This window comes from Molothrus ater, chromosome 20 (genome assembly GCF_012460135.2).
Source record: "Molothrus ater isolate BHLD 08-10-18 breed brown headed cowbird chromosome 20, BPBGC_Mater_1.1, whole genome shotgun sequence".
NCBI classification, from domain to species: domain Eukaryota; kingdom Metazoa; phylum Chordata; class Aves; order Passeriformes; family Icteridae; genus Molothrus; species Molothrus ater.
In genome coordinates, this window is record NC_050497.2 from 10670685 (window position 1) to 10689768 (window position 19084).

General features: G+C 50.0%; 1 protein-coding gene across 2 annotated transcripts in view; it reads right to left on the reverse strand.

Annotated features, from left to right (window-relative positions):
* Window positions 1-1924: 1924 nt before the first annotated feature.
* Window positions 1925-19084, reverse strand: part of NR6A1 (nuclear receptor subfamily 6 group A member 1) — a 72488-nt gene continuing 55328 nt past the window's right edge. Inside the window, exons 4-10 of one of the 2 annotated variants that reach the window (XM_036393925.2) lie at window positions 16411-16466; window positions 14908-15065; window positions 13881-14105; window positions 13253-13507; window positions 9837-9958; window positions 8272-8424; window positions 1925-7350 (exon numbers count right to left, since the gene is read on the reverse strand). In XM_036393925.2, the coding sequence (XP_036249818.1) occupies window positions 7262-7350; window positions 8272-8424; window positions 9837-9958; window positions 13253-13507; window positions 13881-14105; window positions 14908-15065; window positions 16411-16466 (1058 nt within the window). In that variant the 3' untranslated portion in view covers window positions 1925-7261. Of the gene's footprint in view, window positions 7351-8271; window positions 8425-9836; window positions 9959-13252; window positions 13508-13880; window positions 14109-14907; window positions 15066-16410; window positions 16467-19084 lie in introns of both variants that reach the window. The other variant, XM_036393926.2, reaches the window with a different exon arrangement.

A 19084-nucleotide genomic window follows, 5' to 3' on the forward strand; every position in this document is an offset into this window, starting at 1 on the left:
CACTACTGTTTGCCAAGCACCGCTGCCTGCCCGCAGTCCCTGACTCCGGGGCCCGCGCTGATAATGCGCGTGCGGCGAGGACTCTGGCGATAGCGTTCCCCATGACATTACCTTGTCCCCCGCATTCTTCCGATGCCACACACGCCTGTGCTCGGGGCGCGGGCGGCCCGGCCGTGGCGGCGGGTGCAGATGCTGTGCAGGCAGCCCTGGGAAGTGCTGGTGGTCTCCTCCCGGGGGGACTCATTGACATATCAGTCACATAGTTCTGCATAATTGGGACTTGGATGCAGCCTCTCTTTATGTTTCCTCTTGGAAGTTGCCAACAACATGAAGCACTCCTGGGTCAAAATGACAGCCTTTTGTTTACTATTCCTGCTTATGTGCCTCATTTTCTTCAAGGATAAGAGCTCTTTATAGGAATCTTTATTGTGATGAGGTTAGCAGAGAGAAGGATTTCTCTCCAGCTTTCTCTCTCTCTTTCACAGCTGATTAGCAGGGTCGGCCCATGAGGACAGTGATGTGGAGCACAGACCCAGCATTTGTCGCAGGGTCCCTCCAGCCATGAGGCATCTTCTCCAGCACAGCCCCAGCCTGCTGGCCCCCCAGGACCCAGCTGCTCCCCTCCTACTCACGGCAGACTGCAGGGAGGGGATCCACCACCCAATAAAGGTACTGAAAATCCCAACTGACCCCAGAAGCTTGGACAGGAGCTTACCCGGAGCACACAAGTCCCCTCCATGGTCTTACCAGCCCATCCATGGTGATGGATATCCTTCATCTGACCTCTGCAGTAGTGACCAACCACATTGGAAGTGTCCGCACTTGGCAACCTGAGATGTGAGAGACTTGTGATGGACCAGACAATGGAGACCCACCAGTCTGCTGCACTCAGAACTCTGGCTTTCAGGTGTGAATTCCAAACAGACTGTGACTGGGGAAGGGATGAGGAGAGATGTGGGAGCAGTTGGTGACAAGATGGGGAGGGCTCATAATAGGCATGGGCAGGGTGGACATCACTGGAGAACCTTCCCCAGCTCTGGAAGGCGCCCCCCAGGACCATCCCAGCAGATCTTTCACCCACTGCTGGTCTGACTGCGCCACTGCAGGGAGGTGACCCAGCTGACCCCACAGCCCTGTCCCAGCCAGTGCCCATGGGGTGACACTCCTGGGAACAGCCACTCCTGTCAAGAGGAAAGCAGCTTACCCTTGAAAGTTACTTAGCGAAGGTCAAGAGTGGGACTGTGACAGAGCAGCCTGACAAACACATCTCCCTAAGTCCTTGGGCCCGATAATGTATGTCCCATGCAATGTTGACACTAGTGATCCACCAAAGATCAGGTTAACAAGTTTGACGTTAGTGACAGCGTGATTTGTTCCGCGCTGGCTCTGAATTCATAGAGCCGCCGGCCTTCGGTGATAAACTATTGCGCCGCGCACGCGGGGCCGCCGCAGTTGTCACCCGCCGGAGCACCGAGATGAAAAGGAAGCAGAGCTCTAATCAAAATACAGTGGTCAGTAGGGGTTGAGCTGAAAATTAAAAGGTGCTGGTACTTTTCCCACTCCAGCCTGGCTTTCAGGGCAGTGCCTCGTGCAAGCGCGGGTGAGGGGAGAGGCTGCCTCGTCACCTCTGCGTGGCTCCAGCTTCCTTTGAAGGTGAGGACAAACCTGGCAGCCCACGTGCACAGAGCATCCTCTGCCACCTCCCAGGGAGCCCCCCCACTGCTGATCTTCAGTGCCCCCTCACAGGGAATAAATCCCGTGTGGCACAGTGCCCTTATCCCAGTTCCCAGCCACAGCAGCAGCCCCAAGGCCTTCCCCACACCCACAGCCCATTCCAGAAGCACAGCAGCAGCCAGGGCAGCACCACCCTGAGACAGAGCCACCACCAAAGGGGGAGGCACAAACAGCCTGGAGACAGCAGCGGTGCAGAACATTTCACATTTATTAGTTCATACAGCTAAACACTCACTAAACATGCATTCAACACTTATTGGTCACATTTCCACAGGTAGTCAAGTCCCAGAGCGGAGCAGCGGAGCAGGGGCGGGCGGGCTGAGGCGGAGCCGCCGGCAGAAACATTCATTTGGTCACAGTGTGGGGAGGGGGCAGCTCCCGGTGCCCGTTCCCCTGCGGTGACGGGGCCAGGCACACCCTCCTGCCCCAGCCCCGGCTCCGAGCGTGCCCATGCTCACCGTGTGCCATGCCGAACATCCTGCTTCCCTGATTTACACAAGGGATTGTGGGAAAAATCAACGGGAGAAACCATCGCTGGGAACATCACCAAGGAGCCAAGAGCTGGGACTGACCCTCTTGGAAACATCCCTCACACCAGCAAGGGGCCGACACTGCAGCAAACCTGACCGGCTGCCTGCCCGGGCTGCCCAGGACGGACACACTGCGGGGTCCCAGCTTACACAGGCAGCCTCTGACCAGGGCTGAGCTGGAATGGGCACTGACAAAACCCAAACTGTCCCCAGCGAGGGACAGCAGAGCTCAGCCTCAGCGCAGGACACACAGCAGTGACAGGAGCCAACCCCAGCCCACGGGAAGGGAAACAACTCCAGCAATCACGGCCCCTGCTCCTCGCTGGCAACAGACACTGGCAGTGTTTAGTTTTTCACACAATCCCTTTGAGATGATAAACAGGATGTCACACGAGGTAGTTTAGTTATGGAAATTGAGTCAATAATGTTATCAACTATTACAAGACATTTTATAAATTGAAAGAAACAATGAATCACAAAAGGCTTTGTTAAGGTTGATCGTCATCTGGTCTCAATTTCTGTTTCTTTTTGCCCTTGGGGGCATTTCTTCCACTGATCCATGTTGCTTCTTTCACAGACTTGTCAGAGGGCAGCTCACAGGAGCTATTTTTAATTTTTTTTTTTTTTCCAAGGGAAAGACACTGCCTGGATTGGCCTCCCCAGCTTTTTGTGAGGCTGGTTGAAACTCAGATTTACAGACTCTGGCTGAGGGAGCTGGGAGGGGATTTCAGCCCTTCAGACTTTTGCTGACTCTCAGTGCTGGCTCTGTCTATGGCTGGATGGGGCTGTTTGGACACTCATAGCAGCTGTAACCCAATCAGAGTCACACACCAGTGCCCGTCTCAAGCTGTCTGACTGTTCCTACAACCACAGTGAGAAAGTTGTACTGATGAAAATTAAGAATTCATAAGCAACAAAGAGTACAGAGCCCTGCAACTGGCTGCCAGGGACACAATGAGAAATTCCCGTTTCTCATTTTCCATGAACAGTCAAACATTTAACATTTAGCTATGAGGGAATGCAGAAATAGAGCCCCACAGGCAGAGCTGGTCCCCAGCTGCTGGGTGGTGCAAGGACACAGCCTCCTACAGCCCCGTGCACCTTCGGGATGCTCTGCCCACAGCACCACGTCTGAGCCTTCAGCAGGCAAACTTCCCACAGCCAAACCCAAAGATTTCCCCCCAAAACCCCCATCTGGGGCTTTGTCAGCTCTCCAGGGCCCTCCAGACAAGTTGGGAAAGAAGCAACTGTTGCAACATCAAAACTAGGGTTTCTCTGGGTCACATTTTAAATACTTATCCCTGAGCTTCTGTGCATTGAAACAACACACCATGAACCCAGAGAAACACCACAGCTTGGTACTGATAGCTATGCACTCCCCTCCATTTACACATCATCTACAACTTAAAAATTAGTTTCATACTTTAACTAGTTCCCCAAGTTTTCCCCTTTCTCCTGCCTTTCAGGTGGCAGGGATGATTGCCGCTTATTATCCTGAGAAATAACAACATTTTCACAGACACCGAGCTTCACAGCTTCAAATCAAAACCAAGAAAGAAGAAAGAATGAATGGGAAATAGCACATTCACAGGAGAATATTTTTTTTCTTTTTTTCCTTTTAAAAAATGTAGTAAAGATAAAAGAAATTCAAGTGTTGTTTTTTTTTTTTTTTAAGTTGGTTTGAAGGACAAGACTTAAACTCCTTTACCTGAAGTGGCTGTGGGTCTGTGCAGAAGGCTGAGGAGCAAGGGCAGGTCCTGCTGGCACAGGGGAGGGGTCAGAGCAGAGCCACTGGAGCCTCTGCATGGCTGGGGACGGGGCCACCACGGCCCCCCAGCAAGTGAGAGCAGCCACACTGAGGGGTCAAGGCTCAGCTCCTGGCTGAGCTGAAGGGGAAGAAAACTCACTCACTTTCCAGAAGGTTCTGTTGAGGCCCCAGGGTCTGGCATTCGCCTGGGAAGCAGCCCTGAGAGCGGGACCCTTCCAGCTGCTCCTCGGCAGCCTCCCCTGAGCACTTTGAATTTATGTCCCAAATCTCTGCTCGGATTAAAAGTAACTCTTCAGCTTTCTATCTGCACAGATGCTTTGAAGGAGAAGAGGGGGTCAGCCAGCCAATCTATCTTTCAAATCGGGGATAAAAATTGACTTGTCATGGCAGAAAATTCTACCAAAGACTATTATTGTTGATAGATTTCTCTATGACAGAAGGTCAGATAAGCAAGAGCAGATAGATACCAAAGATAATGAACTTCCCCCTAGTAGCATTAAGCACAAATAAAATATGAGTCCCTGTAAACTGAATGTTACATGAAGAATGGAACAAAAATTCCAACCTTTCCAGGGTGTCCTTCAAACCAAATTCACAAATACATCTACCTAACATCTCTACGTCTCTAGCTACATTCCTACCTTCTCATAATACCTGAGTTTGCAATGCAACACATTCACATTACCCTGTTTAAAAAATACAAGTCATTAGAGGACTTGGTGCAGAAGATATCAGGAATGACTGTCCCGTGATTCCATCTGGTCTGTTTGCTGCTTCCTTACCTGTCAGTTCAGGAAGGATTTTCTATTCCCTATGGCAAATGTGTATTTGGGAACGGATACTGCTGCCAATCAACCGTTGTAAAATTTGCTTTCTACAACAGAAAGTGGAACATTCATGTCTGTTTGTCATCATAACTGAATTTAGGTTTTTGGTTGTTGTTGGTACAGCATTAGTTTTGGGAGGCTATTTTGGAAAACCACAGATTACCCAATAGATTATTTTTGTTGGGTAGCTGGCAACAAGATGACTGCTTTTATGTACACTAATTAAAACACTTATTCATCAACAGATTATAATAATTCAGTAACTGTAGAATAAAATCACTCCTATGCAAGTTTAACAATTCCTTGAGTGTATAGAACAGCAAGCCAGAAATAACCCGTAATAAAAAGATCATATCAAGCTATTTGGAAATTAAACTCAAAAGCTGAGAAATACATTCTAACTCACAAACAGATACACTAAAATCTTCCCCTGAACACGTGAGGTATTGGCTGTATGCAGAAGGCTTTCCTGAGAATACACACAGAAAGTAAATGAGATTTATGGAACCACCTTTGGGTGCGAAGCTGCACCGAGCTGAGCCGCTGCTGTGCCCAGCAGCTGGTACCCGTAACCTCCTGTTAAATAATGGAAAATGAACAGCTATGGACTTTGAGAAGAGGGAAACGTTGAGCTGGGAGACGCCCCAGCGGGATGGATGCCCGTGGTGAGGCAGCAGCAGGCCCTGGTGTGGTGTGAGCAGGCTGTGCCAAACCCGCAGGGCACAGCCCCCCTCGGGCTGCAGCCAGCAGCACCCACTGGGACAGCAGGGAGGGAGGGAGGGAGGGAGGGACGACTTTGGGGAATGGGATTCTCCTCCTGCTCACCATCCCATTCATGCACAGCAGCTGCAGCCCTGCTGAGCTGTGCTTGCTCTGTGCTGCGCAGCTGCCACCAGGGAAAGACAAGGTAGTGACTCATCCCTCCTACCCAGAGGGAACAAAAGTTGTTTCCACAAGTATTTTTAATCAGCATTCAAACACTTATCGAGGAGCCACCTTGCTAAGTGAATGCCAGATTTACATCTAAGGAGGCAGGGAAGGAAATCCAGCCAAGGCTGTCTAGGAGAGTCTTTGAATATTAATTCCTAATGAAGAAGATGAGATCAAGAGCATCTCATCCAACCTCCCCATCATGAGCAGGAAATCATGAGGTCACTCATGAGAATGCCCAAGTTTAGGTAAACATCAGCACCTAGCAATCACTCAATCAGCTAATCAGCTGTCATTAAACCAGTTCTCCATCTGGAGCTGTGGAGAGCCTGAGAGATGGAAAATGTAAGCCTGGCAACATCTATAACATGACAGGTAACCAAGTACAGCAGTAATGTAGTTTTTCCTGGGATTCCACAAGGAACAGGACAGTCCTGGCAGGATCTAGCTATGGAACACCCATTCCCTGAGTCCAGCAGAGAAAGCCATGCCAGAGGACACTGGAGTCCCTCACCCCACTACACAGGCCCCATTTAACACAGGATACATTAGCTGCTCCCAAAATGGGGATTGCTGCAATGCAGAAGTCTCAGAAGTCAGGTACCATTTTGGAGGAACACATTTAACAGGGACAATCCTGCCTCTTCTCTAAGTAGGATTTTCCTGCTTTTGTAAACCTAAAATGGATTTTAAGGAAGTGATGATAAAGTCCTTGCCATCCTCTAGCAACAGAAGCACCTTTGTGTAATGCCAGGAGCCTGTCAAGAACTGCAGGAACACAAATTCAGAGGTGTTGTGGTAATAGTAAGAGGTCAGCTGGCCAGGAGGAGCTGGGACAGACCCCTCCCTGCAGCTCCCCAGAGAGGACAGGGCCAGGGAGTCCCTCAGAGCACTGCCATCCCACTGGAAACTGCCAGGGGAAAAGAAACCAACTGCCTAGACAGACTTCTTCTTCTCCACTCCTGCCTTTTTAAAATTAAAGAAAAAGCTTGGCACTTCTCTAGCACCCACTTCTCCAAAGTCGTCCCTTTGGGATAATAACAGCTCTGTCAACATTTGCTCTCTGTGACAAATGCTTTGGATGCAAATCATGGAAAGAGCAGTGCATGAACAGCATCTTCTCCTTGAGGTAGTCTTAGTCATCTCGGTCCCCAGCCCCAAATACAAAAGAACTAACCCTAACAAACACTGTAACATTAAACATCTTCACATTCTGTAAACTGCTGGAGAATGCATCTGCTGCATTCTTACAGAACCATGTGCATCGTGTTGAAGATCATACATTCAACTCTGTCGTGAAATAAATATATAGGAAAACGAGTAAAAAAACAAAAACAAACAAAAAAGATTCTTGCTACGAGGGCAGGGAGGCGCAGTGCCCTGTCTCCTGCCTGGATGGCCTTTGCCCCTCTCCGGGTGAGCCGGGCCCGGCCCCAGGCTCCGCGTAAGGCACCGGCCGGGGCCAGCTGCGCTCACTCTTTGCTCACACTCGTCTTGCAGGAATGTAGAACGGCCTTAAAAAGGAGAGGCAGCTGCTCCAGAGGGACATTCACCATTTTTCCTGGTAAGAAAGAAACCAGAATTAGCAGCCACAACTGAATCAGATTTCAGAGACACCTAAGCCAGCAGCACTGGAGATGGTTTTACCTTGAACCTTTCGCAGAAACAGTTAATCATCCTACAGCTACATTAGACATTTGATATGCATTTGGGCACAATATGATTTATTCACTGAATAGAAAGCAAAATAAATGGGCAAAGTCAGATCAAAATGATTTCTCCACAATGGAGAAGTATTTATAGAAAGTGGGAAAGGCTAAATCCCATCTCATCTCAAACCCCCTTGTTGATCTCCATGAGTAAATTACAAGAGCTACTCTGAGATTATTATCTAGTTCATTATGACGGAGTAGGATGAAGCATACGGAGCCTTGACACGGGGAGGCAAGCGTCTCCCTTTGCCATAACATCCAGGAACAGTTTTAGTAACACTAGGCTTTGGAAATCTAATTAGCAATGCAACTGCAGCTGAGAATTCACCTGAGGATTTCCGAGGTCCAGATGAGGAACCGTGGGGGTTACACTGATCTGGTTGAACTCTGCTGATCACTTTCTGCTCAGTTCAGGGATCTCCCTAATTCTGATGAGATAACTACTCAAACCAGGATTACATCCTTTTGAGACAAAATGCACTCCAGCTGGGAGTGAAAGAAGAATAAGGGGAGACTGAACAATGCACTTAAAGGGTGTCAGGTTGGAGCAAGGCGCCTCTTCCCCAAGTGGGACTAACCCTGTGCCCACCAGCACCACCAGGACACCTTGCCAAGAGCCCCTCAGACTGGATGAGCTCAGGGCAGCAGGATGGGCTTAAAGATGGGCAGAAGCTCTGATAGGAAATGCTCCCACACAAACATCCTGGAGCAAAGCCCACAAGAGTTTCACTGCAGTAAGTTCAGTGTTTTTCAGAAGCGCTCAGAGTTACCTGCAATGTAGCGGATCTCTGGCAAACACATCATCAAATCCGGGAAGCGGTTTGGCTGGTGGGGGTATTTGTACTCTGTGAAGTCCTGGCAAACGTACCAGTACCGCTTGTTCAGCTGCTCCAGCTGGGAGGCGTTGGTCAGACCCCTGATATCTGGAAAGGAATACAATCAGAGCAATGAAAACATGACAAAAGCATCTCAGAAGAGCAGCAGACTTACTGCCACTTCTTCATGACAGACTGATTTCTGTCACTCTGATCCGGGCCCCTGCTTTGGAGACTGGCTTCCAGCACCTGCTTAGACTAATACTAAAATGCCCATCTCCCCTCCTGCTGTGCCTGCATCACGGATGTGTCTTCATATGTGTGCCTAGATCCAGGATTTCCTTCCACAAAAGGCTGGGAAGAAAACAGCTAATGTCCTACACTGCTCACCTGCAGCTCAGTGAATGCTCATGGAGAGAGCAGCCTCAGCAACCTGAAATCTCTGCCTGGCACAACACAGCCAGGTGTCAGGGTTTGGTCCTCAGAGCAGATCAGTGTAACACCTCCTCACACAGGAACACATTGGTTTTAGGTGTATCATCTTGGCTGAGGACAGTGCTCAGCTCTATAATTAAAGATATCATCACATTCCTCCCCATCTGCTTATGAATTATGTCATAGGAGCTTTATAAACTTGTCAAGTTCTTATATTTAAATTTAGCTTTGCCAGTGTCAGGCAACACACACAGAGGAAGAAAGGACAGGCAGGAAGTCCCACTGGCAGCGTGAGCAGCAGCACTGGCAGGTCCTGGGAGGATCCAGCACAGCAGCGAGGAAGCTGCGGAGCGGGCTCAGTGCTGGGAGACCATCTGACGGAAGAGACATTGATCTACTGCCCAAAAGCTGACTTTTAAAAATAAGTCTCAGGTATTTCACATAAAAAATTGCAAACTTCAACTAAAAATAAAAGAAGACAGGAAGTTAATGAAAATACATTTTGGAAAACAATGGAGACAGCTTGAGAAGTGCATTATCCAGTGTCAGGAAACTGCCCAGGGAAGCAAACCGGAACCTCAGCCCGGCACAGATTGAAGTGTCAGCATTATCTCCCTCTGGAAATGAGCGGGGGAGGAGGGAGCCCGCAGCACATTTTTACAGACTGCAGCTATCTTTCACAGTACAAAAGACTTTGGGGACATTTATTTCCAAAATTACAGCTGAACACTATTCACTGAGCATTTGTCTCCGCACGGATTTTGAAATGCCCAGGGTCTTGGAGGAGCCTGAACTGCCAGCTTTAATATGCTGCTTAATCAACAGGAGGATACAGCCCTTTCCTAGGATGAATTCATGGCCTGCATGTAAATACTTCATTTGTGATTACCTTTCACTGTGAAGAGTCAGATTTAGGTATAGAACCTAAAAAGTAGGAATCCAGCTAAGAAACCTAAGAATATAACCCGAACGTAAACATTTTAATGAGTCTGAAAAACTCTAAAAAGAGAGGAACCAGTCTTACAAATTCATCCTTTGAGGCATAAAAATGAGCAAGTGTGGCTGGTAGCTCCCCTTTGCCTCACCTTGGTTTAGGAAGTTGATGGCTTTCATGCAGGCGTACTCCTCGTTGCTGACCTTCAGCTGGTTGAACTTGCGAAAGAGGTAGATCAAACGCTCCATCACCTCCATCCCCTCTTCACTGAACCTGCAGGACAGAGATCACATCAGCACGCACAGCACACGGCCTGGACAGTGAAGGCACGAAGGTCATTCAAGTAACTTCAGAGATTTTAACACCTTGCAAGAGAATTTTTTTTAAAAAGTCATCAAAACTGCCTTAATTCTGCTGGTATCAAAATAAGGAGGAAAATGTCTCAGTGACAAATGCAGTATCATAGTATCATGGAATGATTTGTGTGGAAATTACCTCAAAGCTCATCCAGTCCCATTCTCTTGCCAAGGGCAGGGACACCTTCCACTAGACCATGTTACTCAGAGCCCCATCCTGTCTGGCCCAGGGATGGGGAGCCCACAATCTACAGATATTTTTAGAAAAAAATCCCCTCTTGGTGATTCAGTTCACCACCAGCCTGTTCTAACAGCAGAGAAGGTTTCACAGAGCCAGGAATCTGCAGCAAAGCCAGTGACAGAGATGGGCAGCACAGGGCACACTGATGCACAGGGAACACCCCAAAACCTCCTGGAAAATTGCCTGATGGAGATTTTGTGGGTGCAGAATGAGGTCCTCTGCTAAAAAGGGTGCCACACTTCATCAGGAGAAACACCCCACATGTGCACCATGAAAAAGCCATGGGGAAGGACCAGGCTGGAGTGGAGTGGGAGGGTGTGGAGGGCTGTGGGTGTCTGCAGGCACCTCCAGACCATCCCACACCTGCCCAGGGCCAGAGCAGCCTCTTGGGAACACATCTCACAGCAACAGCCCCAGCTTCAAAGCAGGCACATATTGCAGAAGCGCTCAGAAGTGGGACAGAAGTGTTTCGGGAAGCTTCAGCGTGCTCTGGCATTGTGCAGCACAAAGAATAAGAGCACAGCCAGCAAGCCATCTCTGAATAGAACAGAAATAGAACCTTTTTCACTGAATAATACCTTATTTTGGCATGTGTGTTTGTTTACTTCAAAGTTATTTGTAAAATGCATGATGGGGTTTGACCTCTGTGAAGTGAAAACAAGCTGTCTGAACTCCAGGTCAGTTCTTCAAGAAAGTAATATTGTAAGCGATGAAAGCTTTGTCGGCTAATCTAAAGTTGTACAAGTTTTCTTGCTCTCCAGTTGACATTAAAAATCTTGCAGGTGCAAGATTGCAAAGCTCAAGAAGTTAATGAGCACAAAGACCACTCAGTCATCTGTGGGGTTTAATTGTTTTTAGAGCATGCACATTTTTACCAACCACTCATCACTTCATAAATCCAGGAGAGCTCTTCTCTCACTCCTGCAGTTGAACTGTCTTACTTTTCTGCACATACTTTCCTCCCCCTTTCAAACAAAGCTGTTCTGTTTTTCACAGCCCTATTTCTTCTCGAGGACTGACTCCTCCACACACTTTTCCTCACAGTTTACACCAGGCAAGTTTCTGGCTGGGAGTTGTCGGCATCAGCTGGGGAGGAGGGGGAAGGGAAGCGCTATCAGGAGTGCTGGGGGAGGTCAGGAGTCTATTCATTTCATATTCATCTTCAGAAAAACAGCACAATAAAAGAAAACATTTGATCTAGCAGGCAAACAGAACGTTTAGCCAGTTGTTAGAAGCAATTAAAACAAAGGAGCTGGGGAGCTCATTCTATGCCTTTGTCACCTATGCTTTAGCACTGCTCTTGTCATTTTGTTAAGAGCAGAAATTAACCCACAAGTGCCAGACCATCCCTGCTCAGTGACATTTCTCCAACCAGGTGTGAGCTCTAATGAAGTTCCCTTTGCAGTCATTCCTGACCAATGCCAGAGGAGCCAGGGGCACTTTGAGAACACCCAGAAATGGGACACCTCTCCTAAAGGGCCCCTCTCAAGTCCAAAGAGACCAGATATTCCACTAGTGCTTTGGACAGGGAGACTGATACCCATGAACCATCCCACTGCTGCTGGAGACAGTCAAGTCATGGCTGAAGGACCATGAAGACCAGTGGGAGGGAGCTACACAGCTCCAGTCCCTCATCTGTGCAGCTCCCGCTAAATGGCTTTTTGGGTGTGCATTCTCCCAGGTTACTAATGACAATTAATGACACTTGAAAAGCTAAATCACAAGAGGAGACTGCAGAAGCATTCCTTTCCCAAGAACACCTATTTTCATCCATGTGCACAGATCTTCTCTGAAGGACCTTCAAGGCGACCAGCTCTGAATTGCCGGTTCCTGCAGGGCGAGGATTCCTCCTTTGTCTCGTTGTCTTACCTCTCGCTTGTATTTATTACAAACTCAAAATGAAACAAACACTTCTCTAGTGAGGCTCTGACCAGGACAGCAGGAACAAAAGGACAGCTGAATGCAAGAACAAGTGTCATTGTGGTTTTCTATGACCCTCAGTGCTCCTCGCAGGAGCTGCACCAGATGCACGATGAATGGCTGTGCGCAGAGCAACCTGTCCCAGGAAATGAGACACCTGGGGCCAGCTCCCTGCTCCCCAGTGTGGGCTCAGCCAGCCAGTGCCTCTGCTTGTCACAACAGATGCACAAAGGAGCCCCCAGGAACCATGAGACACTGCAGTGGCTGAGGACCACAGCACTGTTGTAAATCTCTGCTCATCACACATCCCCTGGCGACTCTGGCAGCATCGTGAGCCCAGCAAGGGCAGAGAGCAAAGGGCAGGTGTTTAAAGGGAGGATGGACAGCAGTTCCTCTAAATCCCACCTGTTCTGCCAAAGTATGGTGAGACTGGGACTCTACTACCAAAAGAAGAATCTGTCTGGCACCAAGACTACAAAATAAAATATCCAAACCAAAAAACAACACCCTGACCAACATGATAAATGAAAGGCAGGTTCCTCAGAGCATCAGATAGTCTGTACCATGGAAAAAACAAGAGCTAAGTTGCAACATCTTTAAATTTATCTAATCAAAACAATGAAATAGCAATTAATAATGAACACTTTGATAATACAGACAACCAGCTATGTGAACAACCTTTCCACTGGCCCAAAGGGTTTTTAAGTAAGACTTTCTTTCCTGTGCGTCAGGTTACCCAAAGTGTTGGTCAGTTTTACCCTCCTCATAAATGGTGGCTTGTAAGGCTCTGTTGGAGGACAACAGCATTGCTCCATGGTACTCAAACAGCCCCACACATCACCGTCCCCTTCCCTGCAGAAGGGAGTTGTGATCCAGCACTGACCAACCATGATGAGCTTTCTAAGCCTGGAACAACTGTTCCCTAAAAAATAGAAGAAGAAAACAGCCACAGGCACAGTGACCTGTCCCAGGAGGTTGTCAGAGGACACCTGTCTGTTGGGCTCCCATGGCTCCTCATCCCCAGATCTCCCTGAGCTCAGCCCATCTCACCTGTGCAGCTCATCGTCAGAGGGAGAGTACTTGGAGGTGACATCTGCAAGGTCACCAAAGATCTGCTTGCTGTAAACAGTCAGCGAGGAGAGCAGGATCAGCTCCTGCCACGTAGAGCTGAGCAGGCAGGTATAGTCCTTGATGGAGAGTTCACAGAAGAACGGCAGCTTCTTGATCCAAGCAATCTGCCTGAAAAGCAATTCATCCGCCAGACGACACAGCAGCGCAAACAGCTCTGCCTGAGTCACTTTGTACCTGCAGGCACAGTTAGTACAAAGGCAGAAAAACCATTAAAAACGTTGAATGACATCATCTGACGGGGAACTTGGAAACAAGGCAAATGCCAAAGGAATTGGGTGTCACCTGGTGACAGGAGCCACAATGTCAGGAGCCTGGGCAGGGGCTGAGGGGAGTCCTCACAGCCCCTGGGGTCACCCACCTGCCCAGCACCCAGCCTGGCCAGAGCATGCAGCCTGGAGCCGCTGCCAGGCCCACGCAGCCCAGCCCCAGCCCCTGCCCCTGCCCGGCCCACCTACCCCAGCCCCAGCCCCAGCCCGGTGGGATGCGCTCTGGTTTGCTGCCTGCCCCGTGGCTGTGCTCTCCCCAGGGCTGTCCCTGTCCCACGCACCCGTCCTCGATGAGCATGGGGGTGCTGAGGGGCTCCAGGTCCTCGGCACACAGCAGCTGGCTGATGAGGCCGTGCGACTGCGGCTCCAGGCTGCGCGGCTGCGGCGCCACCAGCGCCGAGTGCGCCGAGTAGCTGAAAAGGTGCGGCAGGTACTGGTAGTGCGTGGACACCGGCGTGCCCAGGTACTGATCCCTGAGTGCAGCGAAGCCGTTCAGCTCCACCGACCTACTGGAGAAGGAAAAGCTCTTCAGTACACCCCCAAAACTCCACCTGATTCAGTACAGTGCCACATCCAGCTCCACCAGAAATGTGAACAGAAATAGGGAAAGCAACTGCTGCGCACCCAGCCTGGCTGGGCGCTGGTTCCACGTGATGAAGATCTGGGAGCTGCTGCTGAGCTGCCATTCAGGGGGCAAAGCAGAAACCCAAAACCCACCTGTGCCCAGCCTTTCCACCCCAGCCTCCTCACAGGGCCAGAATTTAGGACTGTACATTAAGTACTCGCACAGCTAGTGAACACAAACAAGGCCAAGCTTAAGCTGCAACTGAAAGCAGAGGGGATCAGGTCTGAGATTCTTGCAGTGTTTGCAATCAAAGGCTGCATCAGGAGGTTTGCACTCACAGCAGGCAACTTTAACATAACACCACCCATTACTAACATAAATGGTTTTATTTTCAGAATCTGAGCAAAGTGCAGAGAAAGAGCTTGTGCAGAATGAGCAGTGAAAGGTGATCAAGTTCTCAAGATCTGCAGAAAACACAAACAATATAAACTGAGGTATATTTTAAATATAATTGTATCTCAAGATTTCTTCCTTTGCTCACAAACATCTCATTTCCCAGTTCAATTCTTTTCAACCCAGTGCCTGTTTGTCTTAGAACACAATCAGAGACGTAAGAACCTGCTGCATGACCAGTTTACACAAAGATGCACTCACATGTTTTCCCTACACTGACCCCAAGTATCACTCAGGGAAAGAAATCCAAGATTCCTGTAACACCAAATTCTTCCAGGGGTCATTCCCACCTTGAAGATGGAGTAGAAACAGGTGAAGGCTGGTTGCTCTCAGAAACTCCATTTCCAGGGGAACTATGGTCACTGTCTCCGTTGTTGCTCCATGACATGTTTGCCTCTCCCTCAAATTCTTGCCCAGACATAATTCTCTCAATCTCTTCCTCTGATATCTGTCAAATACAGGACACAAGGGTTGGAAACAGAAAAGCAGAGCCTCTGTTTGCAAACACCCCCAACAGGGCTGAGCCTCCTGCTCCCCTGCAGGTACCACATCCTTCCCCTGCATTTAACAACACACAGGGAAAATTCTATTTACAGGTAATCGTGGTGACCTCCAGCAGCACCGTTCAAGTGAGGGCAGCACAGCAGACAGGAACTGACACATGAAAAGATGATGTGAGATGGACATGGCAACGAGCTGTAAATCAGCCACTGTCACACCCTGAGAAACCTGGCAGTAATTGAGGCCAGGGCATTGGGAACATCACTCAGGACTGGCAGGGGGAATGGCAAACAGGAGGTGGGGCAGGCTCTGGTTTGATAAAGCAATCAAGAGAGGCAAGGTGACACATATAAAATCAGTCAGGAAAACATTTACAGGGAGCCAGAGCTCCCTATTTTTCTCCAGATAAGAACTAGGTAGCACCTGAAGTAGCAATTGAGCACTTAATACTTAAGTTCTAGACAGTAACATACACAAAGCTAAAATAGAGTAAAAAAATTTTTACATTGAGTTCACTGTAACATAAAGTTTAAGGTGCTGGGCATGCTCCTGGAGGAATATTCCACCACTAATGGGGAAAATGCAACAAAAATTTAGAGGCTTTTTTTTTTTTTTAATCCTGTGTATGTCCCTTAATGTGAACAGCAGGAAACAGGTTTGTGTGGTTGCAGGCTGTGTCTGACACTGCCCAGCAAGGCAGAGTTTGCTTGGCTCCTCACGCTTTGGGCAGGGCTGAGGGCTCCTTCCCAGGCACTCAGACTCACAGACATTGCTTTCAGTGTTATTTCTATTTTGCTAAAATAAACACTAAACTTTTAAAAGACCCCTCTTCCAGGAGCAAGCTGGAAATGGCCATCATTCCTCAGGCTGTGGCACAAGCTGCTGTGCTGAATTCCCTCTCTCTTTACAAGGCATCTCTGCACAAGCTGGGCCATCAATCAGGCAGACATTTACTGGTGCCCTGCTTGCCACAGCTGGAGGGATTGCAGCAGGCAGATGAGATTTACTGGGAGTCATGGAGGGACAGACGTCCTTGTGTGGCGCACAAAGGACAGGGTGCAGCGAGCCTGTCCGTGTGTCCAGGCAGCACCCAGCCCCATTTACCAATCTACAGCTCCTGACGTGTTTCTGACAGAGCCAGAGCCTGCCACACCAGCAGGAGGCACGGCCAGGGGTGATGCAGGCTCAGCCAAGCCAGCCCCAGCCCAGGCTGAGCTGCTGTGCTGTGAGCCCAGCCCAGCCCAGGAGGCCAAAGCTGAAGGGAACCACAAGGGACAGCCACACGTGCTCACCTGGACAGGTCCAATGCTTTTGTTTCTGCCTCCTGGCATGCCATCCTCCCTGATTGCTGAAAGATACAACCAAACCTTAGTGAGGAACCCTACTGCAGGCTGTTTAACAGATACCTATTTGTGTTGAAAGAAGTTTTTATACCTTAAAAGATTCATTATTTTTTTCATTAAAGAAGTTTACAGAGAAACCTGCAGTGCTTGAGCAGCACACAGCATGGTTCCCACCCCAAAAGGCACAGACACATCAATGGGGCTACAAGCATTACTCAAGGATTTTGGTTTCTTCATGTGCTCCTTGAGTGACAGGCAATGAAGAAATAGCAATCCTTTATCACAATTAATTTCAGCATAATCTGAGAAGTGAAACAGGGTAAGGAACCCTATCTGAAATAACCCAGTGAATGCCCAGGACTGCTGGAAAATGAGATGTGAGGCCAGCACGTCCAACTCCACCACCCACAGCCCCGTGGAGCACCAGAGAGACACCCCCAGTGCAGCCACCAGCACAGACACAAAGCGCTGCACTGCTGGCTGCCTCCCCTGCTGTCCCTTCAGAGGGTCCCATCTCCTACAGCCACCACAGAAAACAGAGGGGAGATGTTTGACCCTGCTGGTTGCTTGCAAAGCTGCTGTTTAAAACTCAAGTTACCACCCCGAGCTGCACAGCTGCATTTCAGAGGGGCAGCCTCATTTCTCAGCTGCATTTTTAAGGCTCTTTAATCAATTTCCAGGGAGCTGCAGTGAAATCCAGCTAAGGGGATAAACCTGGAGCAGTTTCTGTACCTTGCCCTTGCCTCCGTCTCTCTCTGCAGAGGCCAGTGGCAGCCCTGCTCCCGTGTCCCCCCTCCCAGGCTGGTCCCTGTTTATCAGGGCTTGATCTCTTTCCCACCACGACCTGGCCAGACTTGGCAGGAGGCTCTGCCCAGCTGCACGGTGACCTTGCTGCTGCACAGCCTCACCCTGCTTGGCACAGGGGCCGCAGGAGGCCCTCCCAGAGCAGAAAATGACACAAAATTTGAGCAGAAATTTCTGTCCCACAGAAGCCACGCTGCTGCTTGGTTTGAGATATCCTCAGCTGGATATCCCCTTTACGTTTTTTAAACTTACTGGAATTACAGGAATTCTGAGGGAATTGTTCTCATTTTCCAAGACATTATACCACTAACTGTGATTTAGAAGCTTCCCAAATTGCCTTGGTTGTTTGATTTCAAAGCATAATTTTAGCAGACAATAGCTTACACCTGCAATAAAATGTAGGAATGTTTTTGCTGGTGGTCCATCAAAAAGGCCTCAAGAATGGTTCCCAAATACAGATGGACTTTCTCTGGAATACCATCCTGGTTCTGGGCTGCATGACAGCCAGTCTCCTCAAAACTGGTTTTCCTACCAATGCTAAGCTCTGCCCCTTATCTGAATTTAAAAATTATTGTATTTAGACCTAATATTGTAGGGATTTTCCAACCCAACAATGCCATAACTTGGGCAGCAGGGCAGGAAGAGAAAGCTCCAGAACCCAACACTGAGGACCTTCAGGGCTGCCTGAGGCCTCCCTGGCCTTGGCAGGGACACCAGAGGGGAGTGAAATTCACACGGTTGTTGGGGGAAGGAAGAAAAAGGGAAGGAGGAAATTAAGGGAAGAGGAAAGGAGGGAAAGGGAAGGGGAAAGGAGGAAAGGAAGGGCAGGAGGGGAGCAGGGAGGGCGGCGCGCGGCCGGCAGGTGGCGCTGCGCCCCCGCAGGTGAGACCGCCCTCAGGTGAGGGACCCGCGCTGATCCCAGAGCCACAGCACAGCCCTGACCCCCGGGTTAGGGGCTCTGAGCTGTCCCCAGAGCCACAGCACAGCCCTGACCCTCAGGTGAGGGACCCGCGCTGATCCCAGAGCCACAGCACAGCCCTGACCCCCGGGTTAGGGGCTCTGAGCTGTCCCCAGAGCCACAGCACAGCCCTGACCCTCAGGTGAGGGACCCGCGCTGATCCCAGAGCCACAGCACAGCCCTGACCCTCAGGTGAGGGACCCGCGCTGATCCCAGAGCCACAGCACAGCCCTGACCCCCGGGTTAGGGGCTCTGAGCCACCCCCAGAGCCACAGCACAGCCCTGACCCCCGGGTTAGGGGCTCTGAGCCACCCCCAGAGCCACAGCACAGCCCTGACCCTCAGGTGAGGGACCCGCGCTGATCCCAGAGCCACAGCACAGCCCTGACCCCCGGGTTAGGGGCTCTGAGCCACCCCCAGAGCCACAGCACAGCCCTGACCCCCAGGTTAAGGGCTCTGAGCTGTCCCCAAACCCACAGCACACCCCTGATACTGCCCAGACCCACAGCATTCCTCCGTACAGGAATGAAGTAGCTCAGAGCTTAGTATCTGTCCATAAATTTTAATCCTTGCACGATTTTGCTGAAGCTTTGGGGGTTTTTTTGCAGGGAGTTGGGAAGCAGAATTGCAGTACAAGATGGCAGCCGAGGGAAGGGCAGCCCCCACACTGGCAGTGTCCCCTCTCCCCGGGGCAGCCCCCACGGTGGCAGTGTCCCCTCTCCCCGTGGCCGTGCAGCCCCCACGGTGGCACCGTCCCCTCTCCCCATGGCCGTGCAGTCCCCACGGTGGCAGTGTCCCCTCTCCCCATGGCTGTAGCAGTCCCCAGGGTGGCAGTGTCCCCTCTCCCCGGGGCAGCCCCCAG